The sequence below is a fragment of the Diorhabda carinulata genome, chromosome X (assembly GCF_026250575.1).
Source record: "Diorhabda carinulata isolate Delta chromosome X, icDioCari1.1, whole genome shotgun sequence".
Classification (NCBI taxonomy): Eukaryota; Metazoa; Arthropoda; class Insecta; order Coleoptera; family Chrysomelidae; genus Diorhabda; species Diorhabda carinulata.
The window spans coordinates 54,029,108-54,057,103 of record NC_079472.1 but is presented as its reverse complement, the minus strand read 5'-3'; the positions used below and the strand labels follow the sequence as shown (position 1 = coordinate 54,057,103).

General features: G+C 30.1%; 2 protein-coding genes across 2 annotated transcripts; both read right to left on the bottom strand.

Annotated features, from left to right (window-relative positions):
- Position 1: 1 nt before the first annotated feature.
- Positions 2-21,826, bottom strand: LOC130902008 (regulator of telomere elongation helicase 1 homolog). The gene is made up of 11 exons (XM_057813792.1): positions 21,009-21,826; positions 20,620-20,860; positions 18,856-19,181; positions 14,244-14,429; positions 14,043-14,161; positions 11,824-12,030; positions 9,424-9,586; positions 9,072-9,329; positions 5,606-5,845; positions 5,155-5,394; positions 2-2,440 (listed from the first exon to the last, which is right to left on the bottom strand). The coding sequence occupies exons 1-11, from the start codon at positions 21,480-21,482 to the stop codon at positions 2,216-2,218; spliced, it is 2,679 nt and encodes an 892-aa protein (XP_057669775.1). The 5' UTR covers positions 21,483-21,826; the 3' UTR covers positions 2-2,215.
- LOC130902010 (uncharacterized) lies at positions 21,826-27,741 on the bottom strand. Its single transcript, XM_057813795.1, has 3 exons — positions 27,477-27,741; positions 26,043-26,253; positions 21,826-24,096 (listed from the first exon to the last, which is right to left on the bottom strand). The coding sequence occupies exons 1-3, from the start codon at positions 27,665-27,667 to the stop codon at positions 23,983-23,985; spliced, it is 516 nt and encodes a 171-aa protein (XP_057669778.1). The 5' UTR covers positions 27,668-27,741; the 3' UTR covers positions 21,826-23,982.
- Positions 27,742-27,996: the final 255 nt, after the last annotated feature.

Sequence of the window (27,996 nt, the reverse complement as noted above, 5' to 3'; positions counted from 1 at the left end):
ATTATATTTTATTGGTATTTTATCTCAAATAAATCAAATTTCATAATGTATAAAGTAATCATTTGAACTATATATGTAGTTTTTCATTCAACTGTCAAAAGGGTAATGAAGAAAATGTTAAAAATTTTTATATAATCATACTGTTTTTATTTGTTTTGCAAACAAAAATTACTCTAGCCGTTGAAGGGTTAAACAATTACCATTAACATACGATTCAAATCATATCAAGTTATTAAGCTACCAGGAAGATACAATTTAGATAAAATTTTTGAATCTATTGAATAATTTTTTTATTTATCTTGTAAATGTAAACGATACCAAATAAATTATTTTTAATAAAAATATATACTGCTTTGATATGATCAAAAATAACACAATAAAAATGGCATAATAAGTTTTAAGTCAATATGGATGAACGAGTGATAAAAATACGGCGAAAGAAATTTTTATACCAGCAATTATGGTGCATCTACTTCAATCATATTGAACCAAACAGTGACAAGTTTGAAAAGGTTTCAGCTCGTTAGACTGCTATTATAGCCGTTTTATTGATATGTTTGGACATTAATTTTGAACATTTTTTTATAAAGTGAAAAGAGTGTGAAAGAAACTAAATGTTAAAATCTATTTAATGATAATATAGTATCTTGGAATACTGTTAACAAGTAGTATAGAGGTGGGAATTCGTCCCTTAACTAAACACAGTTGATAATGTACAAAAAGTAGACAAAACAACCTCATCTCCTTCAAAATACTCTCCACTGCAAATGATACATTTGTCTCCGAGGTAATTCCACTGTTCGAAACATTGTTTCAACTCATTTTTAGAGATGTCTACAAGCTCCTGTCTCGTTCTTTTCTTGATGTCTTCAATGTTTTCAAATCGCCGTCCTTTAATGCCCCTTTTCATGCGTGGAAGAATTCGAATTCTTTCAACATTTTCATCGATCCGGACAGTTGATGAACGTCCAGAGCGAGTTTTGTTATCAATCGACATGTCGCCATTTTTAAATCGAGAAAACCACTCATACACTTGAGTTTTCCCCATCTCATCATCTTTGTAAGCAGTTTTCAACATTAAAACAGTTTCAGCAGCGTTTTTACCAAGTAGGAAACAAACATTTTACAGCGGCACGTTGTTCATTTAAACTTGCCATCATAAAAAAACGAAGCAGCAGTGAAACAGTACTAGCAAAAACGGTCACTAGTGACGAATAGAACGTGGCAGACCAACGGCCCGCGCGGCACTGAACTGGGGATGAATTGTGCTAGGCAGGTCCTAGCGGCAGAAATCAGTACTACAAAAGCTCCACCCATGGCAATGATATTTCGATTACTTTTGGGTACCGCCTCGTATGCGACTTTTGCTCTTCCCGGAAATCAAAAATAGATTAAAGGGAGAGAAACAAGCCTCCCAGAAATGTTTTGGTCATGGATTCAAATTCAGATTAAGTGCATTGCTAACCAAGAGCAGTATTTTCAAGATTAAGTAGTGTTTGTTAATTTTTTACTTCCGTTTCACCGTATTTTTATCACACCTTGTATAAACAATGCGGTCGAGACATGTACTTTGTATTAAAGACCTGCTAGTAAGTCCAAAAATAAATTGAATTGGCCAACGTAGGTTTGTCAGTCGCTAAAGTGATTGAGACTGTTTTTTTTGGGAAACCTGTATAATCAACATTGACTATTTTCCAAGAGTAAAAGAATCAATAGAGAATATTATGTCAAGTAACTAAATCAATGTTTTTTGGACTAGACATGTGAAATTTCCATGCCAAAATCTATAAATTAGGCAGATTCCCCAATTTCAGATATAGCACTTAGTGTTTATTTCTCACGAATAAATACTTATTTTGATAACCTCAAAAAATCTCATTTTTAAGAAAAAATGAAAAATGGGAAGAAAAGTTGGACAGAATGAAGAGATTTCAAAGAAGGCTACGTTTGAAAATATGATTTATAAAGTTCATTCAAAAAGTTATGAACTTATGAATACATATTTCTTTTATTCAAATTTAAAAAAAATATGCAAAGTGCCATTTTTTTGAAAGTATTATCAGCTCTAGAAAATAATATAAATAATTCTGAACCATCATGTATATATTATTCAAAATGGCTATTTTCTAAACTGCATCCACTCATAAAAGTATTTATACATAAAAAATATCTTGTAATTAAAAGTTCCATTATATATAAAATCAGTACAATTATCTCAAACATCAAGTAAACCGTTATCTTGACAATATTTACTGAAATCTAACTTATGATCAGTCTTTATATATGATTCTAAACCAGGAATGAGGTATTTCAAATGACTTTTATTCTTAAATACATTATCTAACTGACTAATTAATGAACTTATACTGTCACAAGCCTTGTAGTTCTTTATAGCTTCGACAAAATCCTTAAAGGAAGAATCATCTAAACGTTTCCTAACCTAAAAGATAAAAGGCAATCAGCTTTTATTCCGGAATATAACTCCGTATACTGGCCAGTAGTAATGGCGTCCTACTGATAAGCATGTTGACTTGACTTCATCAGAATTAATCGATGACATGCACTCACGCCCATACTTCCTCATAAGTAAAATATGGTGTGGGATACATGAAGCCATTACCACTTAATAGTATACTTGATATAATTTCAGAATACAGACTAAAAATGTTGTAATCAATATAATCGATTATCAATTTCTGGAAGAATTCAAATTTAAAACAAACATGATATATCTGATTTGTAGAACATACAGGAGTATTCCCTAATTCTCTTCTCGAACAATTGTGCAAATATTTCAAAATATTTTTAAATTTTGTGCTATAATTTAGAACAATAATTTTTCAGTCATCATCTTTCTAGTAAGTAACATACATTTGAATTATATACTATAGGGTGTCTGGCGGAAGATTTGTGTTTTTAAATAAAATTATTTTTAAAAATAATAAACTGTGCGGGGAGAGGAATTAGTATTCGTCCGATTTCTCAGTCACAATGTCGCAGTGATTCGGTGAACATCGCGCGATTGCCATCGATACATTGTTGTTCGTCGACAATTTTGTTCGCACTTCGGTATCGGAAAATTAAGAGATACACTAAGTATAAAATTAAGAGATACACTAAGTATAAAATTAATTCGTTCCTGGGTATAGAGGATATGAACACCCCTCGGTCAGGATCTAATCAATCCTAGAAAAATTGAACTTCTCCACGACTTTCGATATGGAAAATGACAGCTTCATTGGGCGATTATTAATTAAATTTCCAGATCTATCCTTTCAAAATCCAAATCTTCCAAAAGTTTAAACTTTGTTCTGTGTAAAAATTTTTTTGGAGTAATAAGGCTAATTTCCATTTAAACGGCCACGTTAACAAGCAGCATTGCCTTTACTGGTCTCAGAACTCGAAACCTTGAAACACCAAAGTCAACCGAATCGACTCCATGAATTTTTTTATGGGGTGATCTCAAAGAAAAAGTTTATAGTAACAATCTGCGAATGATTGTTGTATTATTCATCATGAAATCGGCGAAATTCAATCGAGCCTACTGCCGAGTATAGCGCAAAACACGAGGCTCTGGTTCGAATGGTACGTGCAACTGGAAGATATTTGGTTGAAATAATTTTTAAGAATAAGTGAAATCCGCATCTCTACTTTTATTTCTGATATCTTTATTAAAACAATATATCAATGGGTTATTTATTTAATATTGAAAAGATAATTCTGCCACCAGACCCTGCATATACGTGGTACATTCAACAATATGCTTAGTTCGACGTATACATCAGAAATGATGGACAATATTTTTCTAAACATCACCCTGTTTTTTATTGCACATATCTACTGAAATTTCAATATAACAAAAAACCTGGCCAAAAATTACCGGAATTTGTCTTAATCATAATCTCCCTAAATCTTTAGAAATCTTTGAATCAATGATTCAAACAACTTATTGTGCCTTTTTTTTATAGGTTGTATTAAAGTTTAAATGTGAACGATTCAATTTACGTTGGAATATCAAGAGTGTCTCGTTTTTTTTCAACTTTTTTACAATTATAAATAATTGTGGAACCTATGATCTAAAAATCATTTTATATATCATATTGGCAGTAGTTTCAATCATAAGAACAATCAAGAATACTAACAGGAAGTCTATCGGGGCACTGTCGCATCAATGGACACCTTAAGACGCTAGACTTAGCAGATAATGCTTCAGAGCAGTACACTTGGGAGCTCTTGAAAGAGAAGACGAAGATCACTGGAAATTAAAGTCATCCCACATTCTAGACTTTTTAAAAGGAGTGGGATAATAGATCATAAACACTGATCCTTTGGTTCGTAGTGTATACCATATCTCAAAATCCATACATACATAGACATGGAATAATTATAATGCCCTCCTTTCATTCAAACAATAATTATAATTTTTTTAATATGATTATGGATTAAGGGCTCTGATATATATTTCAAATAAATTTGAATATTGAAATTCGTTATTTATTTTAAAAATGCGATGAAAAATAGGATATTCTGTGTAACCGAAAGTAGTAAATAAATGAAAATATTTTAACTAAAACAAGTTCTTCGGAAAGCATCCCTACACAAATGTTCAGAAAAACATTGTTTTTATAATTTCCGACATACACGTTAGCTCATTATAGTATACCATCAATATTCATTAAAGCAATAAAAATATAATGTATATAATTTCTAAATTTTTGAAACTCACTTCGATAAAATATTAAGATATTGCAGTAAAATACCAAGTACGTCCTCAAATACATCTTCATAAATAATAGGGAAGTGTGATCATTTAAATTACTACAATTAAGTTTTAAATAACCTAAAAATCAATTAAGATGAACCTCAACTGCGAACACTCTATAATTCTCTCCAAATATTGAATGAGAAAATGACTTAGAAACCAACCAGATAAATCGATATATAAATCAGATATATTTAGATATACTGCTAGATTAAGAGAATTAAATTTTGTACAATTCATCATTACATTAGCATTCACCATCTCATGTCTCAATTATTTTCCGATGACTAATTTCCTAAACATGTGAAAGTTTATTTTGGAACAAACACATCTACTTAACGAGACAGATAGAAAATATAATAAAAATAATAACTTATTAATGTGATAACTACCATAACTATATAATCTTTTGTCAAATCACTTTGGTTTGATGATTTTGATTCCTTTGAAGAGTTAGGCACAACTGACAGCTTAATTTTTTTTGAAGGATTTCCTGTCAATTCTTTTGTCTTTTTACTATGAATAATAACTTCTCCTGCATTTGAAGTATCTTCATTAATTTTATAACTAGAAGGTCCACCAAATTCAGCTGAAAGTGGTGTCAAAGATTTTTCTTCCAATACGCACTTATACTAAAAACAAATAAAATTATTTAATAGCAAAAAACATACAATAAAATGTAGATTTATCTGCTGTTCCTCAGCACCTTTAACTGTACAATGTTAATTAGAACCAAATAGTGATAGCTTGAAAAATGTCAATACAGTTTAATTGCTAAATACAAATGAAATTATTATTATTATTAAATTCAACATGCGCTTAAAAACAGTTATAATGTGATACCTTAGCATCAGCTGTTTTGAAAAATGATCTCAAATCTTTCATAAGCTCTCCAAAATTTCTTGATACTTTTATGCTATTTCTTATCCACAACGACATATGATTTTTGAGAACGGGATTATTAAAACGAGAATCAAGCAATAATATGGCACCATAATCATCTTTATGACGTATTACTCGTCCGATCGCTTGATTTACAGCACGAGTTGCTTCTAGGTTATACCAATCTTGTCCTTTTAAAAACTAAAAAAATAATTATTATCAATAGAATAAATATCAAAAAGTTTAATGTAAAATATTTTTGGCGGATCTGCAGTCATGCAAACAAGGCTTTATACTGCTTATGGAAAATGTTTCTTTCGATCAATCAGGATAAAAAATATTTTGCTTGTTGTGAGCCATGATTATCTTATATATCAAAACAGTATAATTTCCCAAATACCTCTAATCCTCAGTTAATAGAAGAATATTGGTCATTTATGAGAAAGGTGAGAAGGATTATTATGAACAGCAGCAAAATTCACAATGTTGCTCAAACATTGTCCAAAAAAGATAAGATGCTAATATAATTGAAAATCATGGTTCTTTATCAAGATAAATAATAAATAAACTATTAATATTAAAGCTTAAATACGAAAGGCAAAAAAAAACTGAAAAACAATGAAAGGATTAATTTCAATCGGATATATTTTCTTCTCTGTCATATAACCTCATTTTATTAAGTTAATAAAGCTCATAAGGGACTATTAATTATAATCCAAAGAGGCAATTGGTCCGAGGTCAAGGTTATTAGCTAGCCATATTATTTACATTTCAATCTCTTGCTATTTTCGATTATATATGATAATAATCAGATATACATAGAAGGAATTTTCTTCAAAAACTGGAATTAAAGGCTTTGGTTCAAATACCTCAACATTGTACCTATTTCAATGATGTATATATTTAAGACTCTCTTTATTAATGTCACCGTAATCCCCCACCATACACATATAGTGGTGATATTCAGTATTGCCTAAAAATTTTGATTGTACTTCTGTTTACCAAGGCACATCGATTATTGCATAATATAGACACTTGCGATAACATTATATTCGACCACTTAGTCCGGTCAATATAGACAATCAAAGTTACATAAATTTCCACCAAGCTGAAAATCAGACAAATTGTTCAGAATATAATTAGGAATAAGATTTGAAAGTTCCCCATAATTCTCGTGTATGGAAAAAATTATATTAAAGGTCAAAGGTCAAAGAATGGAGTTTTCGCGATTTTCAACAAAATTTTTATCATAAAAATACCTTAGATAAAAATTGTACATCATAAAATTATCTACAAAAAACGTATTAGACCCATTTTTTCTGATATAATGATTCAAAAAGTTGTACCGTCATAATATGCACACGTTTCCACGCCACCTATGAGGTAGTAGACCTACCCCACTGGTTTGTTGTGAACATGTTTAATTTGAAACTATTGCAAAATAATGGAAATTAGCAGAAAATGAAAAATAAAAGCGATTTAAATTTAAAAAAAGTTGTGAAATTTAATCGTCCGAGTCGTAACTTTCAAATTCTTCTTTTTGTTCTTCTTCATTCTGAGTGCATGTAAATTGCGTCAATAGTGAGGTATCGCATGTCGCCTCGTTAGAATCAAATGGATCCTCAACTGTTGGTGATTCAATATTAGAGCCTGCCGGCCTTGACAAGGCGTACATGCCAGAGAACAAAACAGTTGCAAAAAATTGTATTCAGCAGTTTTTCCGGTGCGGTGGGAGTAAAGTTTGAGCGGGTTCTAATGTATTGTTGACCAACTTCCAACCCCCGTCTGTAGGGTCTAGCTGATTACCAAGCCACACTTGAACTTGATAATAAGCCCAAAAAAGATGTTGCTAAGCAGCAAATGAGGTTGGAGGAAAACAAGCCAATTGAACTTGTTTTTTACTTTAAGTAGTTTTAACGAAACATGCATATCGATACTTATCTAAGTAGGTAGTTTTTTATGAGCTCGGTACATTGAACTAAACTTGTTTTTTGAACTTTTTGAAAACTGTTATTTTACCCGTCCTGTAAAATGCAGATGTCGTGTCACAGTCAGTTCTTGCGTGTAAAAATAGTACATGATTTTGACACTTTGCAAAAGTAGATAAAATATTTGATGAATAGATTTCCGATTTATGTTGAGCTTTTACTGGTTTTAAGAGGAAAATGTTTTTTCAGTTAGAGTTCGAGCAGTGAGTAATACGAGTAATTCTACGTCTTCTCCAACAACAATGTATTTGTTAAATTGAATTGCTCTATTACTATTTTAATAATCAATAAATATCAGCATCATTATTAGCTTGTGTTACCAATATATTTTCAGCTGTAAACTTTTCTTTTAACATTGAAATGAACCGAGACTTATTGTGAGTATTTGTAAGAAATTTCAGTAGACTGGTTGGAACTGTTATAAGTTTATCAAAATATAAAATATCAATTGACGTAGATGTTGCTAAAGTTCGACTACATCGTTCTGCAGCTTTGGTATTTCTCGTGCAATCATTATAGCTCTCAAATACGACAGTAGCTCTAAAATCAAAATGTCGACGTATTTATCTAAGGTAACGTTGAATGTTACTTCGCTATCCCACACAACGCGGTGCTGTACTCCGTCAATGATGTATGTCGCATCTGTGTTAATATCAAAATCTACCTTTTCGAAACAATCGTAAATGGCAGACTTCTATGCTGCAGTAATACTCATGCGTTGGAACAACAATATAGGATCAACAGGGACTTTATCTCCATCAAATGTAGAAATTAAGGGACTAGGTTCCATTTTACCTGACATTCTTATAGTTATATTTATTTTATATTTTAATTGTAAGTTACAATGACCAATATTTTAACATATATTACAACTCTAAAGATGTATATACATGCGTACTCATGTATCTTACGACGATTACAACTTTTACAACTATGAATCGTTATATCTCAGAAACGGTTGCTCGTAAGAAAAAAGTATAAATACGTTTTTTGTAGATAATTTTATGATGTACTATTTTTATCTAAGGTATTTTTATGATAAAAGTTTTGTTGAAAATCGCAAAAACCCCATTTTTTCCAAACACAGGAGTGATAGGGAACTTTCAAATCTTATTCCTAATTGTATTTTGAACATTTTCTGAATCTTGTCGAAGTGTAGTTACAAACCGTTGTCTTAACACTTGAAGTCTCAAACAATCTGTCCTGAATTGGATCACTTACACACCCATGGCACTGGTATTTTATTTTTTCCGCCTTTTGGAACCATTTTAACGCTACTAGTACTTGGGAGAAGCCTTTTATAATAAATGCAATATTTTCAGCACTCTCTTCAATGATTAGAATTTGGGAAAACGTTGGGTTTCATTTTTTATTTTTTATTATGTTATGAGCTTTATTCTGTGCTTAATCAAATTTTTTTTAAATAAAAATATACTTACTGCTTTATCTTCTATGTTACATCTATTTAAATACTCTTTTTTCAACACAACTTTCGGATCTTTGAATGGCGGGTATGGCAATCCAGTTATTAAAACAGCTCTTCCATTTGCATCCACAAAATCCAGACCTTCCGATACTTTTCCTCTACAAACCCCTATGAAAATAGCTCCTTTATTAGTTGGATCTTTTATCTTTGAATAATATTCAGACATAGCGCTGTTAAATGAATTCTTTTCCCTAGGTTCCACAAAAATTGCCTAAAAATGTGATAAATTATGCTTCAAAATTTGGCTTATTACACCATTAACCGTCATTCTGAAATTGTTAAAAGTAACGTTACAATATATTTACTTTTTGATTATTTAAACTACTCCAAATTCCACTTTCTTGCCATATCTGTTGACATTTTAACATGGTAGGGTACGAAGGAAAAAATATTAACATGCCGTCTGGTACCATTCGACTGATGTTTAATATTGCCATACCCAATGAATTTATGTACCTGGGATTATCCCTAAAAATATACTATTAATAAGACAAAAATAAAATAAAGAATCGGATGTTAATATATATATATATATATATATATATATATATATATATATATATATATATATATATATATATATATATATATATATATATATATATATATATATATATTGTTATGGTATTATAGTGTGTAATGTTTATTTTTATAAATTTTATTTTAAATAAAATCAGATTTTAATTTGGGCGCCATTAATAATTATTTGAATTTCTTTATTTTATTATGTTATTATTATTTTTTTTATTCTCAGGGTATTATATTGTGAGGTCAAATTAAAAAAATTTTATTGCGATAAATTGTTATGGTTATAAGGTCAGATTATAATAGTTTTAAGACCGGGTCTGTTCTTTATAATGAATAAAATATTCAAAATAAACAATTTCTTAACTAGCTATTACAATTATTTTATTTTACAAACATTCATTCATTCATACTCATAATTACACTCATAAAACTAAATTATATGGAAATGTGAACTCAAATATTATATACTAAAAGAAATACTTAAACTTAATAGAACAGTACCTTAAGTGTTTGTTATGTTGTATTTTTAATTTTTTTTTTAAATTGGAAATTGTTACGGCCTTGCAGAATAAACAGATACTCCGCTGTAGTTCCACTCCTGTTCTTTTCCTTTTCACAACTTCTTTATCTTGGAAATTGTCCCTTTGTGAGTATTCTCACTTATTTTACTTTATTTAATTGTTTTCACTAATTTCTTATTACTACACTTATACAATTATTAATTATCAATCCTTTGAATATTTTATGCCTTTTATATCAAGATTTTAATTTTTTTAAATTTCAATTAAAATTATTTTACTCTTTTTTCTCTTGCAAAAAAAATTTTTCTCGTTGTTGATTCTCTTCTTCATTTTTTTTTTCAAACAAACTTTTTTTTTTCTTTTAACCAATGATATTTATTTTAAAAGTTAGTTACTAAATTGTCATTTCTAAATTTTTAAATTATTGTGACTTTATTCAAATAATATTATTCTATAATTTCTTTGTTGTATTTATTTCATTCCTATGTTATTAATTTTATCATTGCAGTTGTCAAAATTTTTATATTTTATCATTTATAACCTTAAAATTTATGTTGGTATGTCACACAAATTTTTGAAGTTGGTGCTCCTGTTTTTATCTGTCAATTTATGGATTAAATTCTTTGATTATACAGGATTTGTCAAAATTAAATAATAATTTAGAATATAGTGTTGGCCAAAACTTAATATAAAGAATGTTATTTATTTTATTGTGATAAACTGCTCTAAGTAACCGAATAACAGAACTGAACTTATTGCTTTATTTATATCTTATTATTATTTAATAATTTATTTTGGATATATTCATACCATAACAATATATATATATATATATATATATATATATATATATATATATAAATATATATATTATTTTAAAATATACTGTCGCTTTCATTGTATACATGTATAAATTAAAGTGATTTGAAAAATAGAATGAATCGCTCCATTGTTAGTGCCCCAAAATGAACAAGTCTGTTTCTCAATAATCAAGTCAACATCATCCGAAATTGGAGGTAAACTTTATAATTATCTTTGGTCTCTTTCAAGATAGCGTAGTTTCCGAGAGGTGCGTTAGTGAGTGTATTGAGTATTGGCGTAAGGGTTGTAAACAGAGTTTTTAGTTACTATTCTTTGTTTAAAAAAGTGTTTTGTTTTATACTGAAAAACTGAAATAACTTCGTCGCCAACTCTATTACGACTTTATCACCTGGCTGTAACGCAGCGATTGCCGGTGTTTGAAAACAATTAATCGATATTAACAATAGAATGTGCAGGTGTACATTTCTTTTATAGATAATTATGTTGTTTTAATATGGTCTTAAACTTTTGGCCGGCAGTGTATACTGGCCTACTAGAGGAACCTTTTCTTCAGAAACCAAAGGCTTAATGAAAGCTAGCACATCAAGTAACACTAACAACTACAAGAAGTACGTGATTAAGAATTTCAAAATCCAATTTTAGGAATGCAGATAACGTGAACAAACATCAGAGACCATTCAGTCTATAATATCTATTTGTAGTGTGTTAGCCAACTGATTATCTATATCAGCATAATAAATGTGTAAGATTATTCACCATAATCTTTTTAACATTTAAAAATTTAGTAACTAAAACATTCAACAATACATCTTCATTTGCAAGTATTATTCTTACCTATTTTGAAAGCTGCTATTTAAAGGTATGGAATCTGGACCGGTTGGTATAATTTTAACACAAAATTGATCATCTGATATTATATGAGGATTTTCTAGTCTGACTGTCACATTCAGTTCCAATTCTGATATCAGAGGATTTAATGGCGCTAAAGTACCACTCGTTAATATTAAAGTTCTTAAGCCAGATCTCACTAGCATATTCATTCTGAAAAACATGTAGTTTTATAATTCAAATACTAAAAATATGTCGACTTATCAAAGAAAAACTGTGACAATTTATTTCTGGGTATATATTGTAATTTCGAATTGTGTTGCCGGTTGAGGACTCAAAATAAAATGCTTTTGTTAGTATTGGAAAAGTTTGGAAGTATTCATTCGCTGATAGATGTATCTTAACAGAATTATCTCTTCGTTTAATAATTTAAGAAAGGTTTACAAAAGTTTTTACTTATATGTAAAGGTCTCTTTAAATAACTTTTTCATTGTTCTTCTGTTTTATACAACAATGTTCGTATTTGTTTATGTTTGTCTTAGATACAATGTGTCATTTATATATACATGTATAGATATTTATATTGTTACACTATCTGATTAAAGTTTTACTACTAATTTCATAATTTTATTTTCATCAATGTTTGAATATGTTGTACCATATATGTTTAGCCTTGATAAAGATCAAATAAAAGATCGAAACGTTGGCATTTTAAAAAACTCTAGGTCAGTTTTATTTTGAGTCCTCAACCCACAATCTCATTCTAAATTTCATGCGGTTTTCGATATTCTGTTGCTAATTTGGTCTACTTTTATATTCCTTAATTAAAACTTTGTTATAATTTTTTTTCCTGAAGCTGAACTATAAACGGTTCCCGAGATATGGCCGAGAGCCATTCTTATTGGGACACCCGGTACATGTAATAAATCTATGGCAATCTAATATCTAATCAAGTTGTATAAAAATTACTAATAAATAAATTTTTGTTTTTTTTCACAGGGTATTATTAAACAAGTATCCATCTAACTTCCATCTATATATAAAATTTAAATTTTATATATATATATATATATATATATATATATATATATTATATTTATATAACAGATCAATTAAGCCATTTAAGTACCACAGCTGTTGGTTAAAGAAGTCTTTTCAGAAAACAATTTTAATCAAAAATATTGTGATTCACGTTTTTAGGGGTTATTTCTGAATTACACCACCAACTGATAATGATGAAACTTGATGATAATACTCGATAAAACAGGAAATCACTAAAACACAAAATATGGAAATATAAGTATTAGTGGCTTTTAATGTAAAAAAGTATTTTTGCGAGAAAGGGTGCCTTATTGGGGCGGTTAAGTATATAAGGATTCGCGGGAACAACAACAAATTGGTCATGATTTGTACTTGAATGAAGAATAGTTGCACCCATGTTGTTGGTGGCGTTATTTGTAAGTACAAACCGTTTTTAGTATTTTTTGCAAAATTACATTAAATTTAATTGTTAAAATTATTGTCTTTCCTAGTACGTAATTTCTAATGATGTTGCGGGTTGAGGACTCAAAATAAAACTGTCCAAGAGTTTATTAAAATGCCAACGTTTCCATTTTTTATTTGATGTTTATCAAACCTAAAGATGGTATGCAAAGGTGATGAAAGACCTAAAAGAAAGATAGAAAGAGAGAAATTCAGAATTGGAAAACGAAAGCAAAAAATAAGAAGTATTGAAAGGGAATCACCTACATTCTATGTGCCTAAAAGGCCTGCGTGAAGCACCTATATATATATATATATATATATATATATATATATATATATATATATATATATATAAATAATAGGTATATTAGTAAAAAGTGATACTACGTCTAAAGATATCAGAATATAACCATTATCCAGTTTTATATCTTTTGTTGACTCCACAAATTCATATGAGTTTTTTACATTAAGTATAAGCGTGGTGGTTATTGGTGATAATAACTTGTTAACAAAAACTGCTATTTTATATGATGGGGAATCAATACAATTCACTACTAACCCCATGCCCTCAACATTTGAGTTTTAATGTACCATATATTTTTAGACTTGATAAAGATCAAATAATAGATCGAAACGTTGGCATTTTAATAAACTCTTGGACAGTCCTCAGCCCGCATCACCATTCGAAATTAAATTTGATTATAATTATTTTCTTTTTCGAAACTTTTATGCCCCCTTACCCAAATCCGGGACTGAAACACCAATAATTCAATATTTTCCCACCTGCCTTTGTAGATACCATTTTTGACAGCCAATTATCTGGAGATTTCTTCTTGACCTGTTCCTCTTGTATGAAAACCTAAAAATGTCAAACAAAAGGGCCATTATCTATTTTTAACTATAGTTATATTTAACAAAAAATACTCTCATGCTGTTTTTACCTTGTAACACTTTTTGACTTTCTGTCTGAAATCATGAGAAATATCCGAAAAAACAACAGTCAACATCTCTTCAAAAATTTGTAAGCCATTTCCTCTTCTTGCAAAAGGACCCTCATTAAGGGTAGCCAAGAATTGAACAACTTGAGAAATTAACCTTTGTACCATGAAATAATTGTCGTTTCGAATCTAAAACAATATATACAACTCAGATCTGGAACAATCACGAGTCAACAAAAAATTTTCGTTTTTTATCCTAAAGTTTATATTATGATTTTTCAGTCAATTATACACACAAAAACGAAAAGAAAATACATGTTTAGAAAATGTTAAAATGTCATCGCGAAAGTGTAAATATGATGCTGATGCATTTTGTTTTATATGTGGTCAATTTATTAAAGTTTTAAACATAAAATATGAATTAAAGACATCTCACGTTCTTTGTGAACGTGTAAGAGATATGAGTTTGCCAGAAAATAAAGCAGAGCTTTTAGGCTCTCGTTTAAAACAGTGGAATTTACTTGCTGATGTTAATATCACAGATCAGCTAAGTAGGCATGACACGTCTCAACGTTTTTTACAAAAGAAGATAGACTTTGTTTGGAATGGAATGTTTGGAAGAAATTAGCATACCTTGTATTCCTAGCGAATGGCGTTTATTCATTGACAGCTCTATAAAAAGCTTAAAAGCTATTTTATTACATAACGAAAATAAATTCCAATTGCTCATTCAGTACATTAAAAAGAAAATGATGAAAATGTTAAAAATTTTGCTTAAATCAATAAAGTATCACGAATATAACTAGCAGCTGATTGGATATTTCAAAATGGTCGGATTTTTGATGGGACTACAGGGCTGATATACAAAGTATCCATGTCATGTGTCCTTAGGGATAGCAGAGGGGATACTAAGCACCATATTCAACGGTCATGACCTGTAAGAAACAGAATTTTGTGTCGGAAAACAAAACATAAAATATGATTCGATTGTTGAAACGGAAACAATTTGTTAAAAAACTTAATCAAACCTCAGAAGCTTTTGAATACTTTAAAAAAGTAGCAAAGATTAAAGCAGGGATTTTTGTTGGTCCGCAAATTGGACAAATTTTCGCCAATGAAGAAGTTACTGAATCATACACAAAAAGCTAGTTGGAACAGATTTAAAGCAATAGTTTCTGGATTTTTAGGAAACAACAAAGCTGAAAACTACTAAAAGTTAGTTGAAGGTATGGTAAAAAATTTTAATGCCATGGGCTGCAGGATGTCATTGAAAGTTCCTACCCATTTAGATATTTAAAAACAATATGGGAGCGTATTCAGAAGAGCAGGGAGAACGTTTTCATCAGTACATTATGAGCTTTGAACAGGCCAATACAATAAAAATACGATGGGAGAGTATATCTGGGGTTTATTGAGAGAAAGTACTTATGATCATAAAAGAAAAAGTGTACACTTTTAAAGTATTTTCATGTTTTTGCAAGCTATTTTGATAGTTGAGCTTAATAAACAATATCAACATATTTATTTGTATGGCTATCTTCAATTAAACATTAAAACCAAAAATTTTTAAAAATATAGTTTAGTCTGTCTTCTAAATACAAAAACAAACTATTCTATGTTATATAATTTCTTTTTCGTGTAATTACGACCTAAATTAACGAAATTTTATACACTAGAGTCAAAGTCAAATTTTGTGTTAACACAGGATCATAATTCCATTTGACTAAATCAGAGTAAAAATGCAGTTCATAGTAAGCTACTATGAAACGCTTCGGCCTTTTGTTAGCCCCATCGTGCCATACTTGACATTACTAAAGGCTTATGTGCTTTGATCAGCTTTGGCTCGAACCTTTTCACGTCATTAGGCAAGCTGTGAAGTAGTAAAAATTCAGAAAAAATATTAAAAGATACAAGTCTTCCATAAATTCAGTACTTCAATAATAACCAGGTTAGAATCAAAGCCTTTTATAAATTTAATAATCTGTACTTTCTTTCCGGCATTCCAACTGTAAATATTTATCGTGTTGAACAATCAATTCATTTTTCTCTTTTTAGTTTTTATAACTAACATTTAGCACATTTGAAAAATATCTTAGATAAATATATTACATTTTTCATAGTTATATTCATTTTTCATTCAGCAGGTAATGTTGTTCAGTTTTGACAAAAAAAAGTCAGTCATGACAAGCTTGTATTTGGAGTCTTTAGTTCCAAGATAGACCCAACGAAAACAAAAGCATGCTCGTTTCCATTTGCACACAATGGCCAAAGCTAAATAATTGAACACGATTGCAGTTTATTATATAAGTGAGTTTTTTTGAAATACTATACTGCATACAAGATAATATCTGCAAGTAAAAAATGTAGAATTTACAGATAATCGGTTTTTCTCATGATGAAGTACATATAAAATTTTCAGTCACAAGACAAGTTCCTATATTATTTATACATAATATATGATTTAAATGGATTCTGTTTGCACTTTTAAAAGTAAAACATTCAAAGTACTAATGTTAATATATGAAGAAATATTTCAATGAAAAAATACACGCTATACACATAATAAAAACAAAACTGTAAAAAAATAACCATTCCGATGAGCTGAAAATTCTATCACTAACATCATTTTCTTCTACAATATTAGTTTTTCTACATGCATTTCCATAATATATAGTTCACATACTCTACATCCAACCTTTTGCTTTAAATGTCATTTTTGCCACTTTGCATGATTAAAATTGTTAAAACGTCTGAAAACTTGAAAATTATATTGAGTTTGGGGAGAAAATTCTTTGCTTATGATCCCAACTCAACTATGATGTTGTTATCTTCAAAACTATTGCTAAATAACTCTTCATTCATTTCTTCTTGGTAATTATCTTTTTTGTTCAACACAAAAAAGTCTTTAACTCTATCTATACTACCAATTTGGCAGATTATCAGCTTCCTTTTCCTGAAAAAATATACAATAAGCCCCTAAGCTAACAATATAATATTAAGCTTAATGATTATTTAAGTAAATTACCTGCGGAGTTTCTCAACGCCATTGAAAGTCCATCTTCTTGACAACAGTTTTATTTTCCCAAGTTTTTGTTGTTGACAATGTCTGTTCTAAATAATATATTTTGCAATTCTCATTCATTATGTTTTTATCTCCATTATACAAATTTAAGATCTTATTACATCCACGTTTTTTGTGAACAAATTTGATCCGTTCTCAAAGTTTATAAAAAGTTATCAGTAATCATTAACAACTCTAAGATTTTTCTTTGAAGTTGGTATTTCATTCCTAAGAAAAATCAGGTGAATTTTCCTTTGTATTACATCTTTTTCATTTTCATCTAGCGTTTCAATCATACTTAGTTTTAGTTGTTTTCGGTTTTGAAAATGAATGCAATTGTTACTCTCACTTTAAACACAAATAAATGACATGAGCCCATGTTTTTGTGATCCTCTGTACAAATTTTTTGGGAAAGTCAAAATGCTTAATCTTTTTTAGATGGGCTATGGTCAACATATATTTCATTCCATCTACTGTGTCTCTGCTAGACACAAATACAAAAGCATATTTGCACAAAAGTAAAACAGATGACGAATATGTATCCACAATAACAACTAAAATCTAACAACAACTATAACACATGCTAAAACTAATTCCAACTGAACTTTTACGACTACACATATGGAGATCACAATCTCCGATCTATTTTGAAAATAAATAAATTTTATATTGTAGCAGATATACAGCAGCCCTTGACAAAAATGTTTTTTTGCAGATGAAAAGTTTCCTGCTGAATTTAGCTATCCCTAAACTTTTTTTACAAGTGGCAAATATCAGTAGAATTATCAAAGAGACTTGAATTATCTGTAGGCTTTCTGGAGGAAGTGACAACAAACCATTGATATATTGTCAAGAAACAACATTTAAAGTCATCATGTATGGAAAATGTGACTATTAAAAGAGTCTGTGAAACCTTCTCATTACATGAACACACTAATTGTCTGGATACATACTTGAGTATGAAAACAATATCTACGAAAAACTGTTAATTTAGACATACTATTCCGAGCTTGAAATCCCCCTATTCTTTAGCATAGAATCCACTGACATTGTAAGAATTAGTCTGCTGTTTGCAAAAAGCTCGTTACACAATTTTTGAGAAGTCAGTCTCTGGATTCATATAATTTTATTAAGTTTTCAGGATCTAGAAAAAATTTCAAAATAAAATTGAAATATAAAAAATGCAGCTTTTGTTACAATCAGAAGTAGTAGATATCTGAAAATATTTCAACTGGAATAAGCTCCTCGGAATATTTTTAGAAAAATATGATATGGTAGCATATACCTTGATTATATTACTGTAACTTTTAAATTTACAGAGAAATACTCGTAGACATATATTTACTAATAATTGTAAAGGGCAATATTTTTAAACAAAACCTTCTTACATTCATATTGTTAACTCAAAAAGTTAATTATACATTTAGTTACAATGATAAATAAAAGCTAAAAGAAAAAAATTTTGATTTAATTACTACACTTCAAGTACAAAACAAAAATATTAAATCAAATTAAACTTTTATACTAGGAGAAAAACAACAAATGAACACTTACTCCAGCTTTTTCAAGTAATTCAAATAGAAAAGTTCCATCCAGTGTTAACCCTTCACTTAATCCACTTTTTAAATCAATTGCATCTATCTCTTTTTCGAAATTCAAAAATGTTTCTTTCAAATTGCATAAATCGTTAGCATCAAAATCTTTAGGTGTATCCTCAAATTGTATAGTTTCCATTGACAACATTTTCATAATGGCTGTTACCTCTTCTATAGCTAAAGCGACGTCTGACGATTTTATCTGTAGGGAAGCAGACTCTTCGCAGATTCTTTCTACATTGTGTGCTTCATCTAATATAACTACTGTATTGGTTAAGTCAATTCCTACAAAATTTATAAAAAGGAATTTAATATAAATATTCTTAATTTAACAATATATAAAACCAACAATTCAATATAAATACAATGGTATACAAACACAATTTGGTACCCTAAAAAAGTTCTCCCATAGCACCACTACAGGTCGATTTAAACTTACCGCCTTTGAAGACCCTCATAGAAATAAAAGCAATAAAGGCATACAAGGAACAGAACATGAAAACTGGCGACCTTACTGGGCATATTAGCATTTTAAACGAATGTAAGGTGTGACCATAGATATGATCACTATAAAACTATAAAATTATAATAAAAAGTTGACAGCAAAGGACAAATGTAGATATTACCTTCCCACAGCTTATTAGTATTCTATACTGATGGCTTGAAAATTGAGAATGGACCAGTAGGGGCAGGAATATATGGGCCAGGAACCATGCTCGCTATTCTAATGAGCTCAGAATCTTTACCATTAGGAAACATTCACTATCCTTACATGCAGAGCTTGTTCTGCACAACATAACTTCAGTAAGTAGTACAGTATTTATCATATGAGTCAAAGATGGTATAGGACCGCATCAATTCTTTGAACTCAGTGAGAGCAAACAATAAAGTTATTCTTGTGTGGGTACCTGGGCATACCAGAGTACACACCTATGAAAAAGCCGATGATTTGACGAAAAAGGCGGAACAATTCCTTTTATAGAATAACAACCTTTCATAGGTTTCCCAAAAAGTCATTAAGTCTGGTCATAAGAAACGAGAAGAATTCAGAAACATAGAATAAGACCATAGGTTTGAAACAATAAAGAAATTTATGTCCTATTCCACCAACTGGTCTCAAAAGGCCCTTTGATTGAACAAAGATGAGCTAACAACATCAGAGAAACTTCTAACAGCTCTTTCATAAGTTTCAGTAAGGAACCAAAGGAAACTGAGAAGCACCTCCTTTGTAAGTGGGAGGCAACCCATAACATCAAAGACTACAGTAGTTACATTCAACCTTTTTAAATCCAGAAGAGATAAGCCGCACCCTCAGGCAGGTAGCTTATTTAGCAACGTTTTTTCTACCTCACTGGTAAACAGTCCAAGGTACACAACAGGTCAAAGTGTTAGCTAGGTAGATTCACGGTTTTTATGCCCTTGCGTAATTTAATCTCTCATCCTAAAGAAATTAGTGATTATAGGGTTGGAAGGGCCACATGGAAGAACAATAAGCTTTTGTAAAAAATATGATACAAAAGAAACCTATGAATTGGTAATGGTGGTTAGTGTCAGCTTATGAATTTATAAATAAAACAAAATATCATAACAGCTAATATAAAATAACTTGTAAATAGTGGTACCAGTACCTCATGCGAATTAAAATTCTGTTTAGACAGTACAAACATCACTATATTTGAAAAACAGGATAGAGTCATAAAATAATTAAAACATCATAACTAACCCAAAGTTTTTCTTATCGATGGATCCAATAAATAATTGTAAGGCATGAAAATTACATCAGAATCTTCCTTAAGCTCTTTTGCCATATAAAATGGACAAAAGCCATTGCATTTTCCAATTTTGACGAGATCTTCAATGTCCATTATATTAATTCTAGACACATTAGAATTGAGCTTATTTTGTTCCACTTTATTGTAAAATTTACAAGATCTAGTTTTTACTTTCAATCGACACATCATCACCTAAAACAGATACTCCCGATAATAAGTGTTTTTTTCTCAATTGCACTAATTTTGTAATCATTTATTAGGAGGACCATAATTGAAATTGTTATTAATCAACTAATTATTTTTGTACAAATATTTGATATAAGAATATTTTTTTTTGTACCTTGAAATTCCGGTTATTTTCTTTTTCAATTTCAGGATGAATACACAATTGATCTCTTGATCCTAATACAACTGCTTTCATGTGTCCATATGCTGTTCTTTTCATTTCTTTCATAGCTTGTGTTAATTGGGTATGTGTTCGACTAGCATAAATCACCACAGGTATACCAGACAAAGTACGTGAATTAACTTGTTTACCCACGGCATCATTTAATTTATTATTTATAGTGGCTAAAAAATCATTATCATTGTTTGTTACTGTCCTTTGTGCTTTGATTTGAATTTTTTTCAATTCTAGCCATGCTAAAGTCGAACATAGTAAAGACAATGTTTTTCCTGTTCCCGTCGGAGATTCAAGTACACCATTAGTTTCATTTTGTAGACACTCTAAGACTTTTTCCATATATTCCGTTTGAATGGCATAGGGTTCAAAAGGAAACGAAACGGGGACTCCTCTTATGGTTACTGTTGTCATTTTAATTGAATATAATACTAACTTTCAATCAATACGAAAAACTTATTTCACTGCACTGAGCATAACATAGCGGAAAATTAATACGAATATCATTTATATTTTATCAAATTACACGAATGATAAAGGTTAGAAAGAAAGGCGCTAAAATATTTATTATGATCCAAATTGACTGAAGCAGCGTTACCAACAGCAAAATAATCACTCATTATTAATAATAAAAATACCTAAGAATATATATAGCCCTTGGACGAATTTTTTTTATTCATACAAGATATACCCTTGATCTTTCTACTCGCTGAATTGTTTGATATTTAGGGAATAGGGTAAAAATTCAAAAGATAGATTTTCTTTTTAATCAGTACATTTTGTATAACATAAATATATTTATGACATCACAATTTTTAAATTTTAAAATGGTATTGACAGCTAATCCTGAGCACGTCAGGATCATTTGATTTAAAGGCTTCTATTGAGGAACTGGAGGATCGAAGCAACTGATCAAGTTGGAAAAGGCAAATCACCTTACGGCTGAAGCATCAAAAAGTTTTGGATGTTGTAAATGGTAAGTTTACATTGCCTGCTGATAGTTCCAATAAGGACAAGGACTCGCTTGCTCGGCTCTTTTTGGTGAATACGCTGAATGCTACCAATGAGGAACTCACGTCTTCTTGTGAAACGGCCAAGGATATTTGAGTTCTGTGTATGAGTTAAGTTCAAGTCATATATTAGATAGGCTACTGGAATCTTTCTTATGAAATAATGAATGCTCAGTATGGAATTGTCAATCTTGTTGCGCGCCTTCAGCGTGATTTCAATGAGCTCAATATCGAATTGAAGAGGCTGTAGCAGGCCGAACTATCCGAATTAATATTTATGGGACGGATCATGTAAACTCTCTCTCCCCCCCTTTTTTAAATTTAAAAGTTTCTGGGCTAGTGTTCTTATTCAAGAGAGATCGCTCAATAGCTCAACGGAACGTTTGGGACTAATTGAAATGCTTCTGCCGAGCAAGGAATCAATTGATGAAGTAGCACTTCTTGACAATCTGTCGCTGAAGCAAAAAGGGAGTGGTAATGAAACTTCACGTGCATCACAAAATAATGTCGATGGTGGTGTTAGCGGTGAGAAAACTTCTTCCCAACAGCGAATGGGTCGTCGGTCCAAGTATTATAAATGCCACCAGGAAGACCATTGGGCTCGCGATTGTCCTAACCGCCGGAAGAATAGAACCGAGAAAGCCTATAGACAAGCTGTTGGAAGCTTACTCTATCTAACTATGACTACTCGTCCGGACTTATCATATGCTGTTAGTATAGTTTCAGAGGTGTTTGATCGTAAAAAGGAATCTTTAAACATTTGAAGGGGACTTCACATTTTGGTCTTGGAGTTCAAGTGCGTCACTGATTCCGATTTTGCCAACGACCTTGGGACCCGACACTCAAGATCTGGATCCACTACTTGAGGTGGAGATGCCGTTACATGAATGAGTCGCAAGCAACAAATCGTGGCATTGAGCTAAACTAAAGCTGAATATGTGGCTGCAAGCCTACTTGTTGTTGACAATACGAGTACTATGACTAATCAGGAGCCCAGAGTTTCATCGTCGGACTAATCACAAAGAAGTGCGCTTCCACTTGAAAAAGTCATGACAACAACGGTAAGTCAACAATAATTGACTTACCGTTTACCTATTTACTTCTGTAACTATTTTTTTGACATTGACGTTTATTTATATACATATTTGTAGTCGTTTTACAATTACATTGTCAAAAGTTCTAGTCCTTTTTTAATTTGAAATTTAACCCAAGATAAAGGAGAGAAAGCAGCTAATAATTTGAGAGAATGGCAGAATTGTATAATCTTCAAAACCTGTTCAATATCCGCAAAAAATCATTAACGTTTAATGTCCAAAATTTTGTTAAAAATCCAATTTAAAGGGATCTTAAAAATATTCAACATACATTTTAAATATTGCTACAAACTTAGAATCCAAATATAACGGCATAAACGTAACTAAATAAAAAGTATTTCGTGTTTCAAATTTGAGTGTAATTTTCCTAATCCTACAAAAAGTGTATTTTGAACATTAAGTTGATGATATGTATAAATCTAACAGTTGGATGATGAATCAATAACATGGACAGTTACACAGAGATACACACTCATGATTAAGAGTTAATCATATAATTACAAGATAGTAATAAAGCAAAGATAGATTTCTGGCGTTTTCTTCTCTCTTTGTGGAATTTTTGGTTTCAATCACCCGCGTCTCCATATTATATTCTTTAAATGCCTATTGAGCACTGGTTATTATTTATTTACAATTAACAATTACATCATGTGATATGTGTTTTAGTCTTCAGAGACCGAAGGTAAATGTTCCCGAAAATACTAGTGGAATGTATTACTATGTTTAATCAGAAGATACATGTTAAATGAAATTTTATATGGGAATATTATAGGTTCTTTGAGATTCAAATAATCACACAAGCGTCACATTTCATGAATTTTTTAGCAGGTATCGGCCACAAGTAAATAAAGTCATTGAGGATATAATCAATGTTGGAATAATAAAATACAGTTTCTTCTTTTTCTTTTTTGGTACTTTCAAAACCTACAAACAAAGAGATCAAAATTAGTTAAACATTTAAATAGCCCAATGTTGTTGTAGACATTTTGAATGAAAATTTGTAAGCGGTTACCTACTAAAGTCTAGTTTTGTTGAATACAGTAAATTTAGAGTTTTGGATGAAAAGATGTTAATGTGACATAAAATGGAATATTAAAAACGGTTTGCATAATTATTGTATGTTGTAATATTAAATATATTGGTTACTGAATCTTAGTTATTTGGTAACCGAGATCTTGATCTATCCAGGGAGTAGATCAATACTTCACAATATTGATCATTCAAGGCCACGTGAAATATGACTGGGTCCTTAGGTGTACAATTTGGTTGGCCAAACCCGATTTTACGACAAACTAGTTTTGCCTAGGCTAAACTAGTTCTTCCTATACGCAATAGAATTAACTAGTATAGCCTAGTACAAACTAATTTGTCCTAAGCCTGATAGCATAAACCAGTTTAGCCTAGGCCAAACTAATTACAAAACACACACACACTCTAGAATAAACTAGTACAGTCTAATCGAAACCAATTTAGCAGAGTCGAAAGTAATTGAGCAAACATGTCAGGACTTAGAGATGCGGGAGTTAGATTTGTCGTTTTAAACGCATTTTGCGCCATGCCTAAAGTATTTAGTTAATGACTACAGTTTAAAATTAAAAGTTTACGTATTACACTACATTATAAAGTTTTCTTCTTGTTCAAATCAACAAGCAGGTCCAAAACAATGGAAGGAAAAGTTTTTGACAGAAATTTTACAAAGTGTGTTTTCAACGAGGTTACATTAGGTTAAGCAATGATACTCTGAAATTCCAAGTGCCACCAAAGCACAACATGTAAAAATAAATAACAATTTTAAAAATTGAGATATGATTATTTTTTATATTGAATAAAACTTATTATTTGTATATTATAACGACGAATCATAATTGTTTTAAAAAAATGATTATTTTTCCAATTATGGAGTGTTTTTTCAGTTAATCTATTATTTTGACTTTCTAGATAAACTATAATGTTTAGACTAGGTCGTACTAGCTTTGGTGGCACTTGGAATTGCAGAATTGCCTAACCTAACCTCATTGAAAACAAATTATAATGAGAAGACTTTCACTTTGTAAAATTTCTGTCAAAAACATTTCCCTCCGTTATTTTTGATCTGCTTGTCAACTTAATATAGGTTCATCCATATTAAATAGAAGATGTATACTTTCAATTTTAAACTTCAGTCATTATTTAAATACGTTTCGCACGGCTGGCAACTAGATGTAAAATGCGTTTAAAACGACAAGTCCTGACATGTTTGGTCAATTACTTTCGACCTTGCTAAATTGATTTAGACTAAGGTATATTAGTTTATTCTAGAGTGTGTGTATTTATATCAGGATCAATTAATTTGGCCTAGGCTAAACTGGTTTATCCTATAAGGCTTAGGGCAGATTAGTTTGAACTAGGCTGTACTAGTTGATCCTATCGCGTTTAGGAAGAACTAGTTTAGCCTAGGCAAAACTTAGATTACATGTCAACCAGCTAACAGCTTTTTTAACATAACGGATTATTCACACTGCTCTGTTACCATTAATATAAATAAAAATAAAAAAAATAAGATTTGCATGTCGATAAAAAAATGATTTTATTCAGCTGTATAAGCAATAACCTATTCTGCTCAATTCCAAATATTTACGCAAGTATTTTTGAATCTGGGCGATTTTGAAAAAAATATATTATATAACGATGCACTTCTCTTTTTGTCACTTGTCTGGTTATTTCAACTAATCTTCAGCCTCGTGACAAAAAATATGATTTTAATGCCTTAATACATAAATAACTATTATATTGCACAACATAAAATTAGATGTATTAGTAGTTTTCATTAGTTGCTACTTTTATACTTTTCAATAATTTTTTTCAATAATTTATTATTAATCTATACAAACCTTTCTTTCAAAAACATTTAAAGTTGATTCCATTGAACTTATATTGTTTTGTAAAGCTAGTACAGCTGGTGTTAATTGTATGTCACAAATATCTATATCCTCTCTTTTTAATATGTAAGTCAAATTTGCAAATTGCTTTTGAAGTTGTAGACAAATGTTTGTTAGAACTAGCAATGCATATGCTGTATCCCCTTTTGTATTAGATCTTTTCCTATAATAAATATTAAATAGAAGTCTAGTCAGATTTTCAAATACAGCAGTGTAGCTATTCAGTCGTTTTCAGAGAAATGTTTACAGTTTTAACTATTGTTATTTTTTCACATTATATATCATAGAAAGTTATACCTCTCATAGTTCATAGTAGCATTGTAAGCAGCTAAGTGTTGTTAAGCACATATGTCTTCAGATAGGCCCAACTTGCCTCACTTGATGTTACCAAAGCCAATGTCTTTTAAGAAGCTGATCAAGTGTTTGGGCTTGAACTCTTTGATGTCATTAGGCAAGCTGTGAGTGTTTAAACCACGCTCATGTGGGTACTGGGCACTCACAGATAAATTATATAAGCAAATATCTTATTACAAATTTACTTGAAAGAAAAGATGAAACCTTTCAGGATTTTTCCATTCACTAAGAAATATAATGAAATTAATTCAGTATTGTTCAAGCCCCAAAAAGATCAATGTTGCACTTATAAAATGAAGCAGATAGAAAAAGAGATAAAAGGAAAATCATATTATAGCTGAGGACTTAGCTAGAAAAGAAAAAGTTAATGATTAAATTAAAATTGAAAACTTTGATCATACTTATATTCTGAATTATAAAGACACCAGAATTCAGAAATATTCATCTATTTAGCAGAGCAATCTGAAAGATGATGATAAAGTTAATGAACTTCAAGGTCTTAAGTATTTACTGAATTGCGAAATATTTTCTAAATTCCAATATGACATTTTTCAAGAACTACCTCAAAGAAAAAGAATGATACATACAGACTTGTCATTAGAACTATTATTTACTAATAGATTTTTATTACCCAAAAAATGGTTAGATCTGCAAGACTTGAAAAAACTTATCCCTAAAGATACATATTATTTTTATGATTTAATAGTATGTAGATGAAATTTAGAGTTCAAAGCAATGTCAGAAGAAAATCAGAAAAAATTAAATATATTACATTACTGTTGTTACAAATCAAATAAACCACTTTACATATGTAACAATATAACGACAATGATTCTTATAAATTTGAGGTGTTTTTAAATTTCAATGGGTTGTAACCACCAAAAAAAAATTGAAAACATCAAAATAGTGAGATTTGAATATATTGTATCATTAATGTATTGTTCATAATAAATTGAAAGACAAACAATAACATTAACAATATAAATAATTATGTACTATAGTTACAATAAAGAAGAACCATGAAAATCTTACTCTGCGGGTATCTGTAAATTATTTATTACTTCCATTAATTTTTGACGTTGAGTTCCATCCTCTATTCCTAACAATTCTAGATCTTGATCACTCAAAAGTTTTAAACTAAAAGAATCAATCTTATTTGCTCTAAAGTTTTCAACAAATTCTCCAAAGCCACCAGAACTTAAAACTGTTTCTAAGAGATCCATTTTAAATCATCTGTTGTTAGTATTCATAATCAAAAATAACTGATGTAAAAAATGGTTACCAGAGATAACCTTAGTTTCCAAATAATTTGTAATTTATCTATGGCGGGTTATTAGTTCTGTGTTCAAGTGGCTTCAATTGTTATCCCAAAAGGCTAATGTGTTAATATATAATTATACAGGCAATTTTGTTTTGAGAGAAATTGTAAATAGTATATAAATACTTTTGAATTTTAGTTAAATAAGGATAGTGCCACTTTAGCATCAGGGTATATTTTAAGGGAAGAGCTAATTATTATTTATACCCCAGACAACTTTTTACACTTTTGTGT